Genomic DNA, 21,024 nt, shown 5'->3' with positions numbered 1-21,024 from the left:
TAAAGAAAAGCGTGTGGTTTTTTTTTTTTTTTTTTTGGGCCATGAGAGTTGAGACACATATATAATGAGAAAAATTAAGGTTTTGGGTGCTACAACTATGAAAAATTGTATCTAGAGTAACTCAAGATCTCAGTTGAGTAAACTTGAAAATGATTTTTAACTTGTTTTTATAGGAGTGAATTTATTTGGAGTATACCCATGGTTTCCCCTTAATAGAGGAGTATTTTAGCTAAATGTTTGTGTTATTGTGTATGATTGATCTATTTTCTTATTTTGACTTGGTAATGTTGATTACAATATCTTTTTGGCCTGGTAATGTTGGTTATAAATAATACTACACATCAAATACTCCAAAAGTATATATTCAAAATACATAAGTGTATCCTTAGGCGCAAAAGATCCAATATAAAGTCAAGATCCTCTCTAAGATATGTAGCTCTAGAAGAAAAATTTAGGTCTAATATACCTAGGGCCTACAAACCCCAATAGCCCAAACCCCCCATAAAAGTAACTAATGCCTCAATTTTGTTTCCCTTTGGCTAGGTGCATGAAGTATTTTGGTACTAGTTAATAACGAAGTATCATTTTTGAGAATATTGCTATATATATGTGTGTTTATATTTATTTATTTATTTTATAAATTTATAAACATGTACTTTAAAATTCACATATTTTATAAGCTCAAATAGCCTAAAAGTACATTAACCCATATATTACCATGAATAACATGTTTTATAATATTTAAATATTTTTTTTTAACATCTTTTAATTATATTTTACTTTATTAGTGGAAACATCAATACTAGCTTAAACATCTGAAAAATCATTGTTTCAAGCCAGTACATTCATATATTTGATGTTGAATGGTTTTAGACCTCTTAAAACACAACTGGATTAACCTAGTTAATTAGCCAAGTGATTAACTTAGTCAAATTATGCAATTCTAGGTTATCACAAACATACAATCATATTAAACATATATAGCGGCGGAATAATAAATAACACAATGATATGATCACCAAGGAAACCACACGGTAAAAACCTGGGGAGGATTTGACCCATCGATCCTCAAGGCAAACTTGAATCCACTATGAAAGAATCGAAGTTCATACAAAAGGACTTACAAGCTCCTCGCTTGACTATTTAAATATTTTTTTTTAACATCTTTTAATTATATTTTACTTTATTAGTGGAAACATCAATACTAGCTTAAACATCTGAAAAATCATTGTTTCAAGCCAGTACATTCATATATTTGATGTTGAATGGTTTTAGACCTCTTAAAACACAACTGGATTAACCTAGTTAATTAGCCAAGTGATTAACTTAGTCAAATTATGCAATTCTAGGTTATCACAAACATACAATCATATCAAACATATATAGCGGCGGAATAATAAATAACACAATGATATGATCACCAAGGAAACCACACGGTAAATTATTTAAATATTTTTTTTTAACATCTTTTAATTATATTTTACTTTATTAGTGGAAACATCAATACTAGCTTAAACATCTGAAAAATCATTGTTTCAAGCCAGTACATTCATATATTTGATGTTGAATGGTTTTAGACCTCTTAAAACACAACTGGATTAACCTAGTTAATTAGCCAAGTGATTAACTTAGTCAAATTATGCAATTCTAGGTTATCACAAACATACAATCATATTAAACATATATAGCGGCGGAATAATAAATAACACAATGATATGATCACCAAGGAAACCACACGGTAAAAACCTGGGGAGGATTTGACCCATCGATCCTCAAGGCAAACTTGAATCCACTATGAAAGAATCGAAGTTCATACAAAAGGACTTACAAGCTCCTCGCTTGACTATTTAAATATTTTTTTTTAACATCTTTTAATTATATTTTACTTTATTAGTGGAAACATCAATACTAGCTTAAACATCTGAAAAATCATTGTTTCAAGCCAGTACATTCATATATTTGATGTTGAATGGTTTTAGACCTCTTAAAACACAACTGGATTAACCTAGTTAATTAGCCAAGTGATTAACTTAGTCAAATTATGCAATTCTAGGTTATCACAAACATACAATCATATCAAACATATATAGCGGCGGAATAATAAATAACACAATGATATGATCACCAAGGAAACCACACGGTAAAAACCTGGGGAGGATTTGACCCATCGATCCTCAAGGCAAACTTGAATCCACTATGAAAGAATCGAAGTTCATACAAAAGGACTTACAAGCTCCTCGCTTGACTTCCTAATGCTACCTACCAATAGAACTTACTGACACGACCACGTGTAAGTTTCGAATCTACGAACTCCTTCTTTCTTAGATTCTCCAATCAGCTACAAGCACCCACGCTTGTTATTCTTTAAGCTCCAAAGGCAGCAACCGAGTTGATCATCAAGATGCTGAAGTAATCTCTACCTTGAAAACCCTAAGCTTTGTGTAAAGGAAAACTCTTCTAGATCTCACAAGATATTTACACAAAACAGCAATGTATGAGCAACAATACAACAGGAGCAACTCTAAAAACGTGGCTAGGGTTTTGCCTTATATACCTAGGGCAAAAGCATAAAACCCTAAACGTTTAATGAGCTAGGGCTGAGTTGGAAATTCTACAGAAAACGCATCTAACCCGAGATTCGATCGATCGAGTCTATCCTTCGATCGATCGAGCAAGGCCGAAATGCACCAATGCATCTGCAGCCTCTCGATTCCAACTTTATAATAATTAATCAACTTTGAGCAAGCCTAAACAAGACTAAACACATTGTTTTGATTATGGTTTGCCAATATTACACATTAGAGTTCTAAATACATAAATTCATAAACCTTTAGAACCTAACAAACTCCCCCTTTGGCAATTCGTGACAAAACACAAATTAAAAGCTCGAAGTTTACAAGTAAAAAGCCCTTTAAAAAAAAATGCTCATAAACTCAAATTCAATCCTAACTACTATCCATCAGTTGCAAGTGTAGACAGCAGCTCAATTGAATCAACCTGTATATTCTTGAAATACTTAACAAATGCATAAACGCATGTGTGACAGAAAAAAGTAAAATAACAGGTATAACATTCTTGTAAGATTCACACAATACACAATAAAGACATATATCAATGAACAACTCATAAATATAAATCAATAAGCAGTGAATCACAAAGCAACAAGAATCAAGTATATATCATGTATATCAAAAACAATGTTACTCCCCCTAATATGAGTATCCTAAAAGAATGATATACAAAGTGAAGCACCTAGATATGCAATCTATAAACTCCACTAGCTCCTCACATACAAAAAAAATACTCCCCCTAACTACAAAAACCCCTCTACAAGTCAAAACTCTACTCCCCCTTTTTGTGACGGAATGCCAAAGTGCAATCACAAGCCATCATCAAAAAGAGGTGGTGAGGGTGAATGAAGATGCGCGAAGTCGGCTCGCAGAGCACGAATCTCATCAAGCAAGTCCACCAAAATCTGACCATGAGCCACTTGAACGGTCATGACAGTCTCCAAGGTACGACGTACATCAAAGTCGTCCGAAGGAGGTGGAGGAACAGCAACAGCAGCAGCAGCAGCATCACCATCAGGATCAGGAACATCCTCACCAGCAGGACCTGTAGAAGAAGAAGGAGGAGGTGCGCTACTAGAAGGCTCAGACCAGGGTGTTTAGAACCAGCTTTAAGATGAGCGGCCCTTTGTCTAAGGAAAGACACACCTATGGGAGCAATCACATGAACAGGCTCAGAGGAAGGGAAACCACTAAGATCAAGATAAAGCAAAACCCTATGAATGAAAATAGGATGAACAAGGGCATGAGAAGAAGATGAACTCCTATAAACTTCGTTCAAGGAACGAAGAAACAAATGAGAAAAACTGATAGGAGCATCAGTAACAAGAGCGTACAAAAATACACACCGCTCGAGAGGAATGGTGTGAACATGAGAAATGGGCCAGAGAGAATGACAGGCTATCCTAAAGAAGAGATAGTGCAGCTCAGAAAGCTCAGCAGAGGTGATCCTAGGATCAGAACCCTACTGGATAGATGACCCAGTGATGTAAGACAAGACATCACTCAACTCGGGAGACTCATCATAAGGATAGACAGGATTCTGGACCAAAGGTACCCCTAGAGCATCAGCCACTACTTGAGGAGTAATGGTGTACTCTTCGCCTCGTATCCAACTCTTTACCAAAGTGTTAGAATCATAGACGCGGATAGAGATGTTCTAAAAGAACTCTCTAATCAAGGTAGCAGGTGGAGGAGGATTAGAAATATCCACCAAAGGTAACCATCCCTAACGCTCAAAGTTCGCCCTAATGGCAGGATCAAGTTCATTTAAGAGAACAGAACGCTCAGCCCAAATCTTTCTCCTAAGGTTTAGCTTCTCAAAAATCTCTTAGTTTTTCTCACTCGAAAACTTCTCACGGTCAAAAGAAGGAGGAGGTGGAGAAGATGAAGAAATAGTCCTACGAGCCCTAGTCTTTCTAGGCATAGTGCTATAGAAAGGACAAAGACACAAAGAGAAAACCAAAAGAACAAAATAAAAACAAAACCAAGGGCAGACTGCAAGTTAGCACAAAAATTATAGAACAAAAATCTATATGATGCATGAACAACAACAATGTTGTGATGCATGAACTAATGCAGTAAACAAAGTTCAATTACACAAAATTGGCTTAAACATAGAATTTCTAACAAAAACCCTAAAAATTTGACAAACCACATGATAATTTTGAAACAAATTGATGAATTGATCATCACACAAGGTTGAAAATAGATTAGAATAACCAATTTCATCAAAACAACAAGCCAATTTCATCAATTAAACCTAATTGAACAAAAATCCCCAAATCGGATCAGTTACAAGCCCTAGAAATTTCAATTTTTCACAAAACCCAAAATTGATCAAATTAAACTACCAAGAACAAGTTTATATCATGTCCCAACAAAAACCCATTGATCAATTTCACAAAATAGGGCGTGAATCAACAAAAATCCCAAATATGAAAGTTCCGAAAATTTGAGTGTAAAATGCATGAAAAATGCATGAAAATATGAAAATAAACTCAAAAGGAAGGGCAAAACAGTCTTATCGGCTTGAGGAAAGAGAAATCTTGCAAAAATTTCGGAGGAAAACGACAAAAATTTTACTGTGGAGTCTTGCCTAGTCGGAGAGAGAAGAAAAGTTTGAAAAAACTTTTTGAAAAAGTGTTTGAATCAGTCAAAAACAGTGTTTTAAAAAACCTGATTCGCAACATTCGATTGATCGAAAATCACATTCGATCGATCGAATCAATCCGACATTTTTAAACAAATTGAAGCACTTTTTCGATCGATCGAAAAACAGAATGGATCGATCGAACCAGGCAGAGGCTCACACAATTTTTGAGAAAAATCACAGTTTTGAAAATCACAAACCATATTTTGAAAACAACTCCTCAAAGCATTACAAAATGCATGAGTATGAGATGAAATGTTTTGTCAATAACCCAAGTTTTAATCCCAGTTTCCAAAGAAAATTTCAGCCATTCTTCCTTTAAATTCTCAAGCAAAAACAATGTTTTGCATAATTCTTAAAGTATTTTCAAACTTGGTTGGTCAGACCAAAAACACACACAATAACATATACAAAGTTTAGCAAAGAGTAACTTGTGTAGTGTGTGCAACTAGCAAAAGATTGAGATACATGTGAGGTGATATATGAATAGCAATCAATCACAAAGTCTACAAAATCCATCACATATAATTCAAAAAAGACTATTACCTAAAGAGTTACATCATATAACTCTCACATCTCTTAGAACATAAGCTTGCAATCATGTAAATTTCTTGAATTTTGCCTCATTTATTAGATGTAATTTGGCATCAAGCCTAATAGTACACATTAGCTGTAATTATGTGAATTGGCATCAAGCCTAATAGTACACACTAATTTTAAGCATTAAGCAATTAACAGAGGCTACACCTTATGTTCTTTTTGTGCATGTGCTACACTTTCTCGAGTACAAAATCTTATGATATGCACTAAGGTGTTCATGATTGGCTAGTGAACAGTAGTGAGATGGTTATTTATGCCTTTCTCAAAATGATCAAGTCCAGCAGTCAAATAACATATGACTTCAAGATTAAGACAAAGTGATAAACACTATAAACATCTTTCCCACACAACATGCACTACAAATCTTCAACTAGTAAAGTGCAATAAATAAGCTTATCAAAGCTAAACAAGGTACATAAGACATGTTATGTGTAAATAAATTAACCAACCTTGTTTTTAAAGACCACGAAAAATAGTGCCAAACACTGTTTGCTTTTCTCCTTTTTTTTTTTTTTTGTTTTTGTTTTTGTTTTTTTTTTTAAATTTTAAAAGAGAAAACAAATAAATCCTAGAATGAAATGCATGAATGTTATGCAATGCAAATCCTAGAAACAAAACAAAAAAGACACAAAAACCAAAGAACAATGGTCACAAAGAAATGAGCAATGAAGTACAAGGACCATGTCAGATAGACTCAATTAGGTCGAGTCTTTTGCATCCAAAACCTATTAGATGCACCACGAGCATTGGAGTTCCTATTCACATTCGAGTGATTTTCAACTCCAGGTTTGGAATAAAGGTTCAACACCTTTACCAATTCACCAATAAGTGCCATAGGATCTTGTGCTTGAGGCACAGACACTTTTGGTTTGTTTGCTCTCTTTGCAGCTTGAAGCTTGTAACAGTTAGGACGAATGTGTCTAGACTTTTCACAATAATGACAAACCCAAGCAGGTTTACCATGCATCTTGTCCTTAGAAAGGGTAGAATCCTTAGCTTTAGTCTCTCTCAGATCAACCCTAATCTTCTTAGGAGGTGAAACTTCTACAGGTTTGACAACCTCACTCACAGGTGGTTTGGTAGTTTCACTCACAACCTCACTCACGGAAGGTTCAGAAGAAGATGAAGGAACAAAGTTTGTGTAATTAGGAGCAGACACAGAGATGCTTTCAACATAACCTAACCCAAATTTATCAGAAGGATACTTTTGAACATTCAGCATGTGATCAAGTTTAGAACTAGCAGATCTAGCAATAGATAAATCATGTTCCAAAGTTTTAACTTTATCAAGCAAAAACATGTTCTCAGATTTCACATGGTTCAAAAGATCATTAGCATCAAAAAGTTTAACAAGAAAATTCTTCTTTTCAAGCTCAAGAGAATCAATTTTCTTCAGGCCAAGTTCAACATTCTTAGCATCCTTTGCAGCAACTTTGCAAAGTTTATTATAGGCCTCTTGAAGATCTGCGTCCTCAGAGAGTTCCCCATCAGAAGGGTTCTTCTTAACAGACACGCTTTCATTGACTACAGCCGTAGCAGTGAAAGCAATGAAGTTTCCATCCTCGTCACATCCAGACTCATCATCAGAAACCTCATTATCACTAAGGGTTACAGCCATAACTTTATCCTTAGTCCTCAAGAATATAGGACATTCAAATTTAACATGACTATACCCTTGACGACCAAAACACTGAGCACCTAAAGAATTTTTTGAAGATTGACCTACTTTTTCTCTAGGTTTTTCAAAGTTATTAACCTTAGTGGGATCATTTTTCCTAAAGTTTCTAGGTTCAGTAGTGTTTGTACCTCTTGCCCTTCTGTTAGTGTTCCTCAGAAAGTTTCTAAATTTTTTGGCAAGGTAAGCTATCTCTGTAGCAGAGAGCTCATCATCAAATCCACCAACCTCAACATCATCAACAGACTTAAGAGACATTAATTTGGATTTGTTTGTTTTGGGTAGGTCAGACTCATAGGACTGAAGAGATCCTACAAGTTCATCAACAGGGATGGAGTCCACATCATTGCTTTCAGTAATAGCAGTCACTTTGGGTCTAAAGTTTTCAGTTAAAGATCTAAGAATCTTCCTAACAATTTTAGGTTGATTATAGATTTCACCCAAATTAAAAGCAGAATTAACAATGTTATTCAGTTTGGCATAAAATTCATCAAAGGATTCATCATCAGACATCTTAATGCTCTCAAACCTAGAAGTTAATTGCTGCAGTTTGTTTATCTTAACTGCCTTTGTGCCTTCATGCACAGTTTGGAGGATTTTCCAAGCAATATGAGCAACCTCAACATTAGAGATTCTCTTAAATTCCTCCATGGAAACAGCATTAAAGATGGCATTCATAGCTTTGCTATTGAATCCAGCTGCTTCTTTTTGAGAAGTTTGCCACTCACTCACAGGAGTAGTAGGCTTCTCCCATCCGTATTCAACGGAATTCCAAACTCTCTCATCTATGGATTTCAGGAATGCTTTCATCCTTACTTTCCAATAAGCATAGTTATTCCCGTCAAAATGAGGAGGAACAACAAGAGAGTGACCGTGTTCCATGACAACAGGGGTCAAGGATCAGTTCAGAGATAAAAAAATCTTAAACAAAAGAGCTACCCGCTCTGATACCACTTGAATGGTTTTAGACCCCTTAAAACACAACTAGATTAACCTAGTTAATTAGCCAAGTGATTAACTTAGTCAAATTATGCAATTCTAGGTTATCACAAACATACAATCATATCAAACATATATAGTAGCAGAATAATAAATAACACAATGATATGATTACCCAGGAAACCACACGGTAAAAACCTAGGGAGGATTTGACCCACCGATCCTTAAGGCAAACCTGAATTTATTATGAAAGAATCGAAGTTCATACAAAAGGACTTACAAGCTCCTCGCTTGACTTCTTAATGCTACCCATCAGTAGAACTTACTGACATGACCACGTGCAAGCTCCGAATCTATGGACTCTTTCTTTCTTGGATTCTCCAATCAGCTACAAGCACGCTTGTTATTCTTTAAGCTCCAAAGGCAGCAACCGAGTTGATCATCAAGATGTTGAAGTAATCTCTACCTTGAAAACCCTAAGCTTTGTGTAAAGGAAAACTCCTCTAGATCTCATAAGATATTTACACAAAACAGCAATGTATGAGTAACAATACAACAGAAGCAACTCTAAAAACGTGGCTAGGGTTTTGCCTTATATACCTAGGGCAAAAACATAAAACCCTAAACGTTTAATGAGTTAGGGCTGAGTTGGAAATTCTGTAGAAAACGCATCTGACCCGAGATTCGATCGATTGAGTCTATCCTTCGATTGATCGAGCCAAGCCGAAATGCACCAATGCATCTGCAGCCTCTCGATTCCAACTTTACAATAATTAATCAACTTTGAGCAAGCCTAAACAAGACTAAACACATTGTTTTGATCATGGTTTGCCAATATTACACATTAGAGTTCTAAATACATAAATTCCTAAATCTTTAGAACCTAACAGATGTGGTATATTTTTAAGGAGTACCAGTACTAGTTTAACTTAGGTACAGAGTAATTCATTTTAACTTAACTTGATTAATTCCTTCTCTTTCATCAATAAGAATCACTTTTATTTACTCTATAAGTTCTTTAGAGAGAAAGAGAACAAAAGTTAACAGCTATCTCTTTTTCAAAAAGCCAAATCAAAATTTCAATTATATTTAAATAGTTTCTAAAAAATAAAAAATGAAAATCCATATTCGACAGTATAGTCCCTATTTCTTCAAGTTTACATCAAAAGGCATGTTTTCTTTTTTAGAAACTAATAGCCCTAGGATTTTACCAAGCAAATCGAGCTCAACTATCTAGTTTAGTTCAATTTTAGAGCTCTTTTTCTGAGATGAAAATGCAGAACATCAACATTTGCATCCCTAATTGGTTTGTGTTGACACCAAGATTTTTGTTATGTCTTTCTTATAGGCCTGAGGGAAAGTTTACCCAAGAAATTGTTGACTGGATATTTAATATATTGAAAGATAAACATTCAATTGTTTATGAAGATGGTTTTGTTGGAATAGACTCTCGTGTTGAGGAAATGAATTCATTTCTAGATATGAATTCGAATGATGTCCGCTTTATTGGGATATGTGGGAAGAGTGGAATGGGCAAGACAACTCTTGCACGTTTTGTTTTTGACAAGATTCATAATCAATTTGAAGCTTGCAGCTTTCTCGAAAATGTCAAAGAGGTTTCTAAAGGCGGCTTAGAGACTTTACAAGAGCAACTCCTTTGTGATATAAGTAAAGAAGCATTAAGGGTAAGGGATGTGGGTAGGGGAATCCAAGTGATTAGGAATATACTACGTGATAAAAAGGTGCTTATTGTTGTCGATGATGCGAGTGAAAAAAGACATTTACAAGCATTAGTAGGGAAGATTTGGTTTGGTCCAAGAAGTAGAATCATAGTAACTACTGAAGATGAATGTTTGTTGAAAAGCTATGAAATTCAGACTATATATAAGGCTGATGGACTAAATAACGACGAAGCTCAACGGCTTTTTAGTCACAAAGCTCATTGTGAAATTGATTTTTTGGATTTGGGCAACGATTTTGTCACTTATGCTCAGGGCAATCCTTTGGTTCTTAAAGTTTTGGGTTCCCATTTGTGTAAAAGAACAAAAGAGGAATGGGAAACTGCTTGGAATCAACTAAAAGATATTCTCAATGAAGATATTCTAGAGAAACTTCGAATAGCATATAATGGATTGGAGGAGTTGGAGAAAAAATTATTTTTACATATTGCGTGTTTCTTCAAAGGGGAGGACCAAAATCAAGTAGCTGCTATACTAGAATCAGTTTGCTACTGGGACGATAATATAAGGAAGCTCATTGACAAATCTCTAATTACCATTGTAGGGGGGAAATTGTGCATGCATCATTTAATACAACAAATGGGTTGGAAAATTGTTTGTGGGGAATCAAAGGATCTTGGAAGACGCAGTAGGTTGTGGGATTGTTCTGATGTCCTTTATGTATTAAAGAACAATATTGTAAGTGTATTATTATATAGACATAAATTTAGAGAAGTATATATTTCTACCATTCATGCATGTTTTTGCTGTATCTTGCCTTACACTAATTTTATTATTCTTGGTTACTAGGGAACAGATCGAATTGAAGGCATGGTGCTAAATTTGCCTCCAAATGAAGAACAAGAAGAATTGAATGCTGAACCATTCTCAAAGATGAATAAACTAAAATTGCTCAAAATTTGTAAGCTGAACCTTCCCTGTCTCAATAATCTTTCCAATGAGTTACTTTTGTTGGAATGGCATGAATATCCTTTGAAATCATTGCCAAAGAGTTTCCAGCCTCTTGAACTTGTTGAGCTCATTATGCATCACAGCGGTATTGAGCAACTTCCAAGTGAATTTAGTGTATGATTTTCACTTATGCAGTTTTTATTTTTTATTTTATTTTTATATTATTATTATTATTATTATTATTTACTGATTGCTTAATTTTCTATATTTACTTATTGTTTTATCTCAGAACTTACACAAGCTAAAGCTCATCGACCTTAGTGACTCTCAAAACTTATGCCAGACTCCTAACTTCAATGGATTGCCAAATATTGAAAGGTTAATTTTTCAAGGTTGTACAGGATTGCATGCGTTGCACCCATCTGTTGGAAGTCTTGAACGACTTATACTATTAAATCTAAAAGACTGTAAGTGTCTTGAGAACCTTCCGCGTGAGATCAACTTGAAATCTCTTAAAATTTTAATTCTATCTGGCTGTTCAAAACTCAAGAAGTTTCCAAAGATTGGAAGAAACATGACAAGCATGTTGGAGCTTTATTTGGACAGGACTGCCATAGAAGAACTACCATCATCAATCAAGCATCTAACCAGCTTGACTTTATTGAATCTTCAAGACTGTGAAAACCTTTCAAGTTTTCCAAGTGTTATTTGTTGTTTGATCTCTCTTGAAATTCTCATTCTATCAGGATGTAAGGGTCAACATGAACCAGAGCCCATCAGTCTGGTGTTGCCTTTGTCATTCTCAGGATTAAGCTCTTTAGTATCTCTAGATCTAAGTGGCTGTAATCTGTTGGACGGAGCTCTCCCTGATGATCTTAGCTACTTGTCCTCACTAACATCTCTGAACTTGAGGAACAATAATTTTACATGCTTACCTTGTAGCATTTCTCAGCTTTTAAATCTCAAACTTCTTTTCTTGGATCATTGTAGCAAGCTTCAATCATTGCCATATCTTCCATTAAGTACACAATTTGTTTCGGCACAAGGATGTACTTCACTTGAAAATTATTCAAATCAAGTTATTGTTTGGACTTCGGGTGCAGCAAGATTCACTTTTATTAATTGCCATGGCTTAGCTGATGATGAAGGCAAAATTGCTGATGTTCCTTTGCTAAAAATACACTTTCAATCATTGTGGCAAAGATACGTGGAGGTCTCTCTCTCTCTCTCTCTCTCTCTCTCTTGCATGCACGCATTGAACATCTTTTTTACTTGTCTTTTAATATTTTGCAGGACCAAATTCTTCAAATTAAAGGCTTTTGCCTGGTTTTACCTCAAATTGAAATTCCAGAGTGGTTCAAGAATAAGGAGTGCGGGCCATCTGTGCGAATCCCATTACCTCCTAATCTGTTCAATAATAGAAGCTGGAAAGGGATCGCTCTCTGTGTCATTTTTGTAGTCCCTCCAAATTTGATAGATGTTTCTCCTGGTCAGGATTCAAAATACTTTCATGAATTTATTTGTCATTTTGACATGGATGGCAGTCTTTTAAATTGTCCCCTGGTCCTTAAGGTTCCTAAGGAAACATTTGTTGGTTCATTTGGACTTTGGCTATACATATCACATGTGATGTTTACAGAACATTTTGACGAAGGGAGTTGCATTAGCTCTTTGATTAGACCCAAAAGGCTGGATATTCAGATTAAAATGTGTGGTGCACGAATTCTATACGAGCAAGATATGTTAGAATTTGTACAAAACTCAAGGCAAGAAAATTTCAAGAGCTGTGATGACCTCAGTCGAGGTTGTGAAAAATTCATAGAAGATCATATGAGCAGTTCCCAAAGCTATGATCTCAAGCTAAAACAAAAGCTCAATTCACTGCTTTCAACATTGTATCAGGTCTCTTCTTCTATCTCAAGAAAGTAGAAACTCCATTTTACCTAAAATTTTATGGGTTTAGGCCCAATTACGTTATGTTAATTCCTCAATTTATCTACTTTTTTCTATATGTGAGATTGTCATTCACATGTGTTTATCCAGCAAAATCGTCAACTCAATGGTTGTGAAAAAAGTTTTTAAAATTTTTGTCTCTAGACTTATTATTTTTGTATATGTTTTCCTCTCTCACCATTCTATTGAACATTTGAGCGCCATACATTTATGTATTTTACAGGTAGATTGGGCAAAAAACCATTTGTATGATTATATCTTTCATCAGATTGCACGTCCACCATGCTGGTTCACTCGTACAAACCTTGGGCCCTCCATAGAAATGCCGTTACCTGCAGATGTACATGATAATTCAACATGGTTGGGATTCACTATATGTGCTTCGTATCGTATTCAAATGCGAGCTGGTTTCAGTTACAAGCTGCATTCAACAATTTTTCTTCGCTATTCTAGTCTTTCAGCTAGCGATGAAGTTTCTTTTGCATCTTACACAACCTTTCCCCTCTCTACAGACGTTCTTGATGAGTCACCACAAGATTCAGGACGACTTGTGGTATTTTACATACCACGCCGGGGTTTTCAGTTGAAGCAGTGTGATCACATTGGGGCTTCATTTGAAAGCAGTGACCCAGCGGTACAATTTGAAATGTGTGGAATTCGTCTTGTATATGAGCAAAATGTCCCAGAGTATGTGCAAACCCTTGTTGAGTGCATGTTAGGGAGTCCAGATGCCAATCATCAATCTTTTTCCGTACGTCTTTCAGATCAACTTGGAGTGATGCAATACTGCAACCATGAAAAAGAAAATTGTTGCCCTTTCTTACCCGAAAGGTTAAATTTAACTGGACAAGTATTTTGTTACCAAACTTCAATGCAATAGATAAATAATTTGCTAGTCAAATATAAAGATATGTTTTATGATACTTGCAGGAGGCTTGACCCTGACACCATGCGAATGCTTCTACCAAATAATGAAACTATACAAGAGGAGTGTACTTCACGGGAGACATTTTCAAATCAAGTAATTGCTGCAGGCATTTCGAAAAATTCAAGTCGAGGCTCTATTAATTTAGGCATACCATTTGGGAATGGGCAATATGGAAGTAAGATGTTAGGCATCCTTGAATGTTGGTTTAAACCATATTTGCAGGTATCTCTCTCTTTCTCATTTGTATCTTTATCTATAATATCTAAAATCTCTTAGTAGCATCTTGGGGCTATCCCAAGGGATTTCTTCTTGTAATAACCATACACATGAGGAAATTGTTAGATACTTGAAGAGGTTTGAATGCCCTTGTTTCTAATTCTTTTTTTTTTTTTTTTAAAAAAATCTGAAATTTAAAGTGTAACATATATTGTTGCTGTCCTTCTATTGAACCATATTGGCGACCATGTCATTATTTTCTTTTCATAATTTGTTTTAAATATATAAATATTAATGTATGAAATAACGCATTATACATTTACAACTTATAAAAACTAATTGTAATTTACCAATATGATAGGATCATCATTTTTTACTACTATGACTTTACACATTCTTATAACGCATTATACATTTACAACTTATAAAAACTAATTGTAATTTACCAATATGATAGGATCATCATTTTTTACTACCATGACTTTACACATTCTTAAACCTAGACGTAACTTATAATAGAAAATGCATGTAATAGAATTGTGCCACCACATCTACCTATTTTCAATCCTTTCTTTCTCTTTTAAAACTTTTCTTCTCCCTATTCTCAATAAAAATAAAAATAAATAAATAAATAAATAAAACCTCTTCTTCTCCCTATTAGTCCACTTTACCAATACATTTATTTGATCATTTCTTCCTAGTATTTTGACTATTCTTTCTCCCCATCTTACTTTGTATAAATTCGGTATCATTCATTCCATATTTTCCCACAAAAAACGGGAGTTCTCTCTCTCTCTCTCTCTATATATATATATATATAAACTTTCTTTAGGTGGATTTTTGTTCTTTCTTATAACTCTAATTTAGGTTGATGATTTAAATTTTTTTTTTGGAAGATTTGATAACGTCTCTATGGTTTTGTTGCAATGAAGGTGATCATTGTGTTTGGAGTACTCAACCTCTCAAGGATGTTCAAGTAGAGAGGTTTAGAAGACTAGGATTCATGCCCTCATGGTTTTTCTTGGTGTTTTAGTGGTCGTCTTCCTTCTCACGAAATTAGGGTTGAAATAGGGTTTTATACAAGTAGGAAGGAGAGGGAATAGTAAAACATAATATAAATTGACAATTATACCCCTCTTTTGTTCAATTTAAAAAAATAAATATAAATTGACAATATAAGGGAAACATTGATACTTTAAATTTTTTTTAATAAAAGAGGAACCCTCCCCTATTCCTTTAAATTTCTCAAATTTGGCGATTTAAAATTGAGGGGTATCGTGGGGTATCTTGCCCTTCCATATCCCCTCAAACCCACTCTCTCTTTTTTCTTTTTTAGAGACCTAAACTCAAACAAGGTAAATTAAACACCTCAATCCTCTTTGCTCTAGTCTACTCTCCTTACCCCTTAGACAAACGTAATGTAAATGCTTTTGACTAAGTATGACTAAACATAGTACATGGAATATTGGTTTAGTAATAGTAGATACAAAGATGAAGGGTTGTAAGACTTGATGATCAAAAGATACTAAAGAGTGAGAACTTTCGATATAATTGTATCAACAATTTATAAAGATTGAGAGATTGAAGAGGATGAATCATAGAATAAGAGTAGGGTAGATGAAGTGAAGAAGTGCATTAAGAGTATTGTATGATTCTAAAATATCTATTAAGTTAAAAAGAAAATTTTATAAGACATCTACAAGACTTGCTACATTCAATGATACTAGATTTTGGACTATTAAGGAAAATTACATTCATGAAATGAATGTAATCGAAATTAAAAATATTAAGATGGATAAATGGAAATATAAGAAAAGATAGGATTTCAAATGAGGAGATTTGCTTAAAGATAGGGGTGGCCCTATTGAAAAATATACGAGGGAAAGTTGCATAAGGTGGTTTGATTATGTGCATGGGAAGCAATTAATGCATTAATAAATAAAAAAACTTAAGTCAAATGAACAAAGAAAAAGGTAGAGAAAGGCTAAAATAAAGAAGTTGTGAAAATAAATTATCAATTAAGGAGGTAATAGAGGTTTGAATTTGGATGGAATATGATATAAGAAAATAATACATCATTCAGCCAAATAAATTATTTGGCTTAACTAGTTTATCTTTCGCTTCTCATTTAGTCAAAACATCAATCGGTTTTTGGTGTAGATAGAGATTAAGTCTCATATCACTAATTCAACAATAAAAGACTTTTCAGAAATAAGAGATTTTACCAATTGAGTTAACTGGAACTCACATTTAGCCAAATAATTTCTTTTTTGATAGATATGATAGTATTTTAAACCTATGACGTTTACTCTATGACGATTTCTCTTTATCATCTAGTTGAAACAACTATTGGTTTTGTTGTAGGCGGGGATTGAGCCCAATCTCTTATTTAGCGATAAGAGATTTTATTAGTTGAGCTAAATGGAACTCATATTCAACCAAATATATATATATATATATATTTAATAGATAAATAGTATTTCAAACCTATGGGTCGTTTTATGATATGATGATTTTTTTTTATTTGACCAAGACACCAATTGGTTTTTAGGTAGGTGGAAATTGCACCATAAATTTCTTATTTGACAATAAAAGATTTTACCAATTGAGTTAATTTGAAAACTCCACATTAAGCTAAATAATAAAACATTCAAATCAACACAAAAATAGTCTGTAGTGTACTTAGAAACCACAAATTTTTTGAGACCTTAGAAATTATCAAGAATTTCGAACTCGGCAAAGGTGAAATCAATTTCAAAGAATTTTCACTTTGAATGAACACAACTTCTATAAAAATAATCCTTGAATTCTATGTACTTTTTTTTTTTTAATTTTTTTTAAGAATCGGTTTTAGAATTATTTCAACTTATATGCATGGTGTTCACTTTGCTCTTATTATCAAGTTAAAACAAAAATCAATTTTTGAAGTAGGCGGGTTTTGACCTCTTAATCTTTTATTTAATGATAAGAAACTTCTCCAATTGAGCTAGAAGCCACATATATACTTTTCTTCAACTACAACGAGTTCTTTTAGTCACTTCAACAATGAGTATTACGAAGTTTACTAATTCCTTTAGTTAATTCTGAATGATGTTAATTATAACTGTACTATCACTTGTAAAAAATAAATTTAGATATTTATTTATAAGTTATTGAAATCTCCCGATCACATTTATTATGATATCTTTTAAATTTCTTTTTAACAATGATGTGGAAGTACACATGGAATGAAAATAGTATTTTATTTTGATTGTTAGCCATGTCAGCATTTTCTATCTATCACTTAATGGCTGAAACCATTTTGACACAATATCAAAAGGTTAGGGACCAATTTGACACAATTAAAATGTTAGAAATCAAATTGAGATATGGTGTAAAAGATAGGAACTAGCTTTGTAATTTATCCTAATATCTTTTTGGCATTTTTCTTTCTATAAATAATAAATTTCAGCTTTGGACATGGATTTCAAACTAGCTTTCTTACTATCACACAAAACTTAGTCAATCTTGATTTACATTTCCGATATGTTTTCCAGAACCACGACAAGAAAAGGAGTACTTTCAATCGCTGTTCTCCTCAAAGTGAAATCCCAAAGTGGTTCACCAAAAAGATTAATGATTCCTCAGTGAGAATTCCCCTACATTCAAATTTGTATAACAACCCTAACTGGAGAGGATTTGCAATTTCTGCTGTTTTCTCATCTCACATGAATCCGACAACCACTTGTTCACGATTTTCTCATATGGCCATTTGTCATTTGAAGACCAACTTGGGTTGCATGAATCCATTACTTTATTGTGGCATTAGGGAAGAGCATGTATTAACTTTGTTACATCAACGTATATTCCTTTGGGAATCAATCATATCACGTCTGTTACTCTCACCTAAATTTAGTGAATGCACTTGGGTTGAATTCTCATTTGTAAGCAATAGTCCGGACATGTTGGTGCGGAAGTGTGCAGTAGATCTTGTATACGGAGGTAATTTGGAAGACTTTACACTTACAATGGCACCATCGTGCGATGATCCTTTCACTTCGAACGAAAGGTTGCCCTTTTATCATCGTGATAAATTCAGTGGCAGTGATGGCTTGTATGAGGACCAGACTAATGGAACTTCTGGCCAGTATTCTTATGGAGGTCAACACCCTCGCTATCAACTGTTTCAAACTGCTGCGTTGGTAAGATTTCTATACTGTTTGAGCTAATAACATCAACGTACAATGAAAACTTAATTTTATTCCGTTGAGATTGGGTTCTCACTGCAAATAGCATTATTTTATGATTTATATTAAATTTTTCATGATTACTAAAAATGGAAATGATTGTTGTAACATCTGTATATATTACAAAGTTTTTCACATAAATTTTATAAATTGAGGTATTAATTTTTAAATAAAAATATTAAGATTATTATAAATTTTACTACAAATAATTTATAAACTAACGTGACACAATGTGCATGATCAATGTCACCTTAATAATTTAAATAATAAATTTTGAATTTTTTATTTATCATTGATGTCACATCAGTTTGAAAACTCTAGCATTAATCCTTTTTAAATATAACACAACAAAATAATTTTCAAAAAAATATTTATTAAAATTATGGTTATAACACCAATAACATTTATTATCACCGTAGTTTTTAAAGGTTTTGTTATACATTAGTAATGCCTTTTTGGAATATTACAAATTTTACTATTTAAATTTTACAAATGGATGTGTTTACTTTTAAATACAATGCCAAAAAAATAATTAAAAAATTTATTAATACCTTTAACATTTATATGAACTATAGTTTTTGACAAGTTCATTTGTATGAACTAGTTTGTACAAAACATTTCCACCAAAGAAAGCATTATAAAATATTATTTTCAACACTAAAGAAATTTGGTCAGCTCTCTCTCTAATTGCAGGCTGTATTTCTCTCTTGCAGGACTTTTTTCCGTCCACTCCGTATAATTGTTGTTTTCCTCCAAGTAAAATTCAAGACTGGTTCAGTCATCAGAATCATGGATGCTCAGTGACAATGGACCTGCCCTCAAATTTGTATCACAATAGTAATTGGATGGGGCTCGTTCTATATGCTTCTTTCTCAATTCTGGGGAATATAAACTTCATCCTTAGCAATTTGAATTCAGGAAAATCTCACTCTCTATATTGTCAATGCCAAATGAGTATGGCTAATGTCGATGATCAGACAATTGCTTTCTCCACCAATAAAGAAGAAATCACGTGGCTACTTGAGCTAGGTGAATTCATTTGGATATCCTACGTACCAGGGGAGCCATTTAAGAATATGTTGCAACATTGCAGCCACATTGAGGCATCATTTGTGAGTGATTGGTCAGGCGTGACAGTGCAGAACTGTGCGTTACAACTTTTGTACCAGCACGATCAAGTACAATTTGAGCAAGAACTGAAACACTGCAACAACTTGATTCGTGAGAATCGCGAGCTCGTTTGTAAACAACAAGGGGATCGAAAGAAAAGAAAACAATACCATGTTGATGAAGGACTTCAAAGAAAAATCTTTTCTAATATTGGCTCTGAAGTTAAATTATTTCCAAGACTTATTGNGGGGACTCTCTCCTATAATTGAAACACTTCAATTTGGCTTAGGTATCATCACAAACACTTAGGGGTGATGAGTTTGGACTCTTTTCATATGCTATGCACTAAAGTTCTGGCTATTGTTGACAATAATCTGGGATGATGATAAACACCATTTCCCCTTGGTGAGATTCTGCTTATTTATATTTAACTCACATTATTGTCGGTGGAGGAAGTCACAATGACATCTAAAGACACATCACAAAAGCAAACAACAACAAAATTACAACTCAAAAGAAAAACATAACAAACAAAAGATCCTAGAGAGGTAAGAAAAATTACATCTCAACACAAGCAATTAACAACAAAATTACTAAATTTCATAATTTTGTTTTATCCACATAGCAAAAAATAACTTCTAGAGCCTATAAATATGGCCTCATACCAAAACTATCAACCAAATTATAGCACATGTTAGGATATAAATATCAAGCAACCGCGATGACCAAATTTGTAGTGAAATAAAGTAGAAAAGTGCATTCATGACCAATTGGAAACCTAAGCAAACCTCAACTCCACAAAAATCATACTTTAAAATCAAGTTCTAATCTACTTCCAAACATATTTAAACAAATGATTAAATGCATTAAGTACTAATCAAATTAAATAAAAGATCAAAAGCATAGTAAATGTAACATCTCCTTAACAATTTAACCATTACAAACTCTCTATGAAATCCACATATAATTCGAAGGAATAGAACTACAAAATCTCCATATAAATATAACTAAAACAATTTATTTATTTTTAATCCAATAACTAAAACAATTTCAACAATTAAAAAATTAAGAAATATGCATTAATAGTTATCAATTCCACTATGAGACGACAAAAAAAGAGGGATTTAAAAAAAAAAAAAATCAAGGTGATTAAAACTTGCCAAATCTTTTTGAATCAAATCTTGTCAATAAAAAAACTACAACTACAAATATTCCAACTTACAAACCTCAAAGGTGTGCCAATATTTCATAGTTTGATACCAGTGCCACATATTTCTTTGTTTGATTATGTTGGAATCTTAGAATTGAACAACAAATAAACCAATAAAATCAACATATATATATATATATATATACAAAATCCCAAATGCAGCAAAACTGCTGCAAACAAACCAAGCCAAGAAATCAACGACAACTCAAAAGGATTTTGTGAATACAACAGAAGGCCAAAATTTATATCAATATGGGAAAAAGAAAGAATTGAATCCAAAAATTATGTACCACCTGTCTAAAGAGAAATTTCATCAA

General features: G+C 33.6%; 1 protein-coding gene across 1 annotated transcript; it reads left to right on the top strand.

Annotated features, from left to right (window-relative positions):
- The first annotated feature begins 9,526 nt into the window (after window positions 1–9,526).
- On the top strand, window positions 9,527–19,766 carry LOC111986136 (disease resistance protein LAZ5). Its single transcript, XM_065775102.1, has 9 exons — window positions 9,527–10,851; window positions 10,963–11,238; window positions 11,354–12,277; window positions 12,358–12,966; window positions 13,241–13,430; window positions 13,530–13,848; window positions 13,948–14,167; window positions 17,698–18,342; window positions 19,101–19,766. The coding sequence occupies exons 1-9, from the start codon at window positions 9,703–9,705 to the stop codon at window positions 19,764–19,766; spliced, it is 4,998 nt and encodes a 1,665-aa protein (XP_065631174.1). The 5' UTR covers window positions 9,527–9,702.
- Window positions 19,767–21,024: the final 1,258 nt, after the last annotated feature.

Source organism: Quercus suber, unplaced genomic scaffold (assembly GCF_002906115.3).
Source record: "Quercus suber isolate HL8 unplaced genomic scaffold, Cork oak 2.0 scaffold_105, whole genome shotgun sequence".
Lineage (NCBI taxonomy): Eukaryota > Viridiplantae > Streptophyta > Magnoliopsida > Fagales > Fagaceae > Quercus > Quercus suber.
This window is presented reverse-complemented; position numbering and strand designations above follow the sequence as displayed.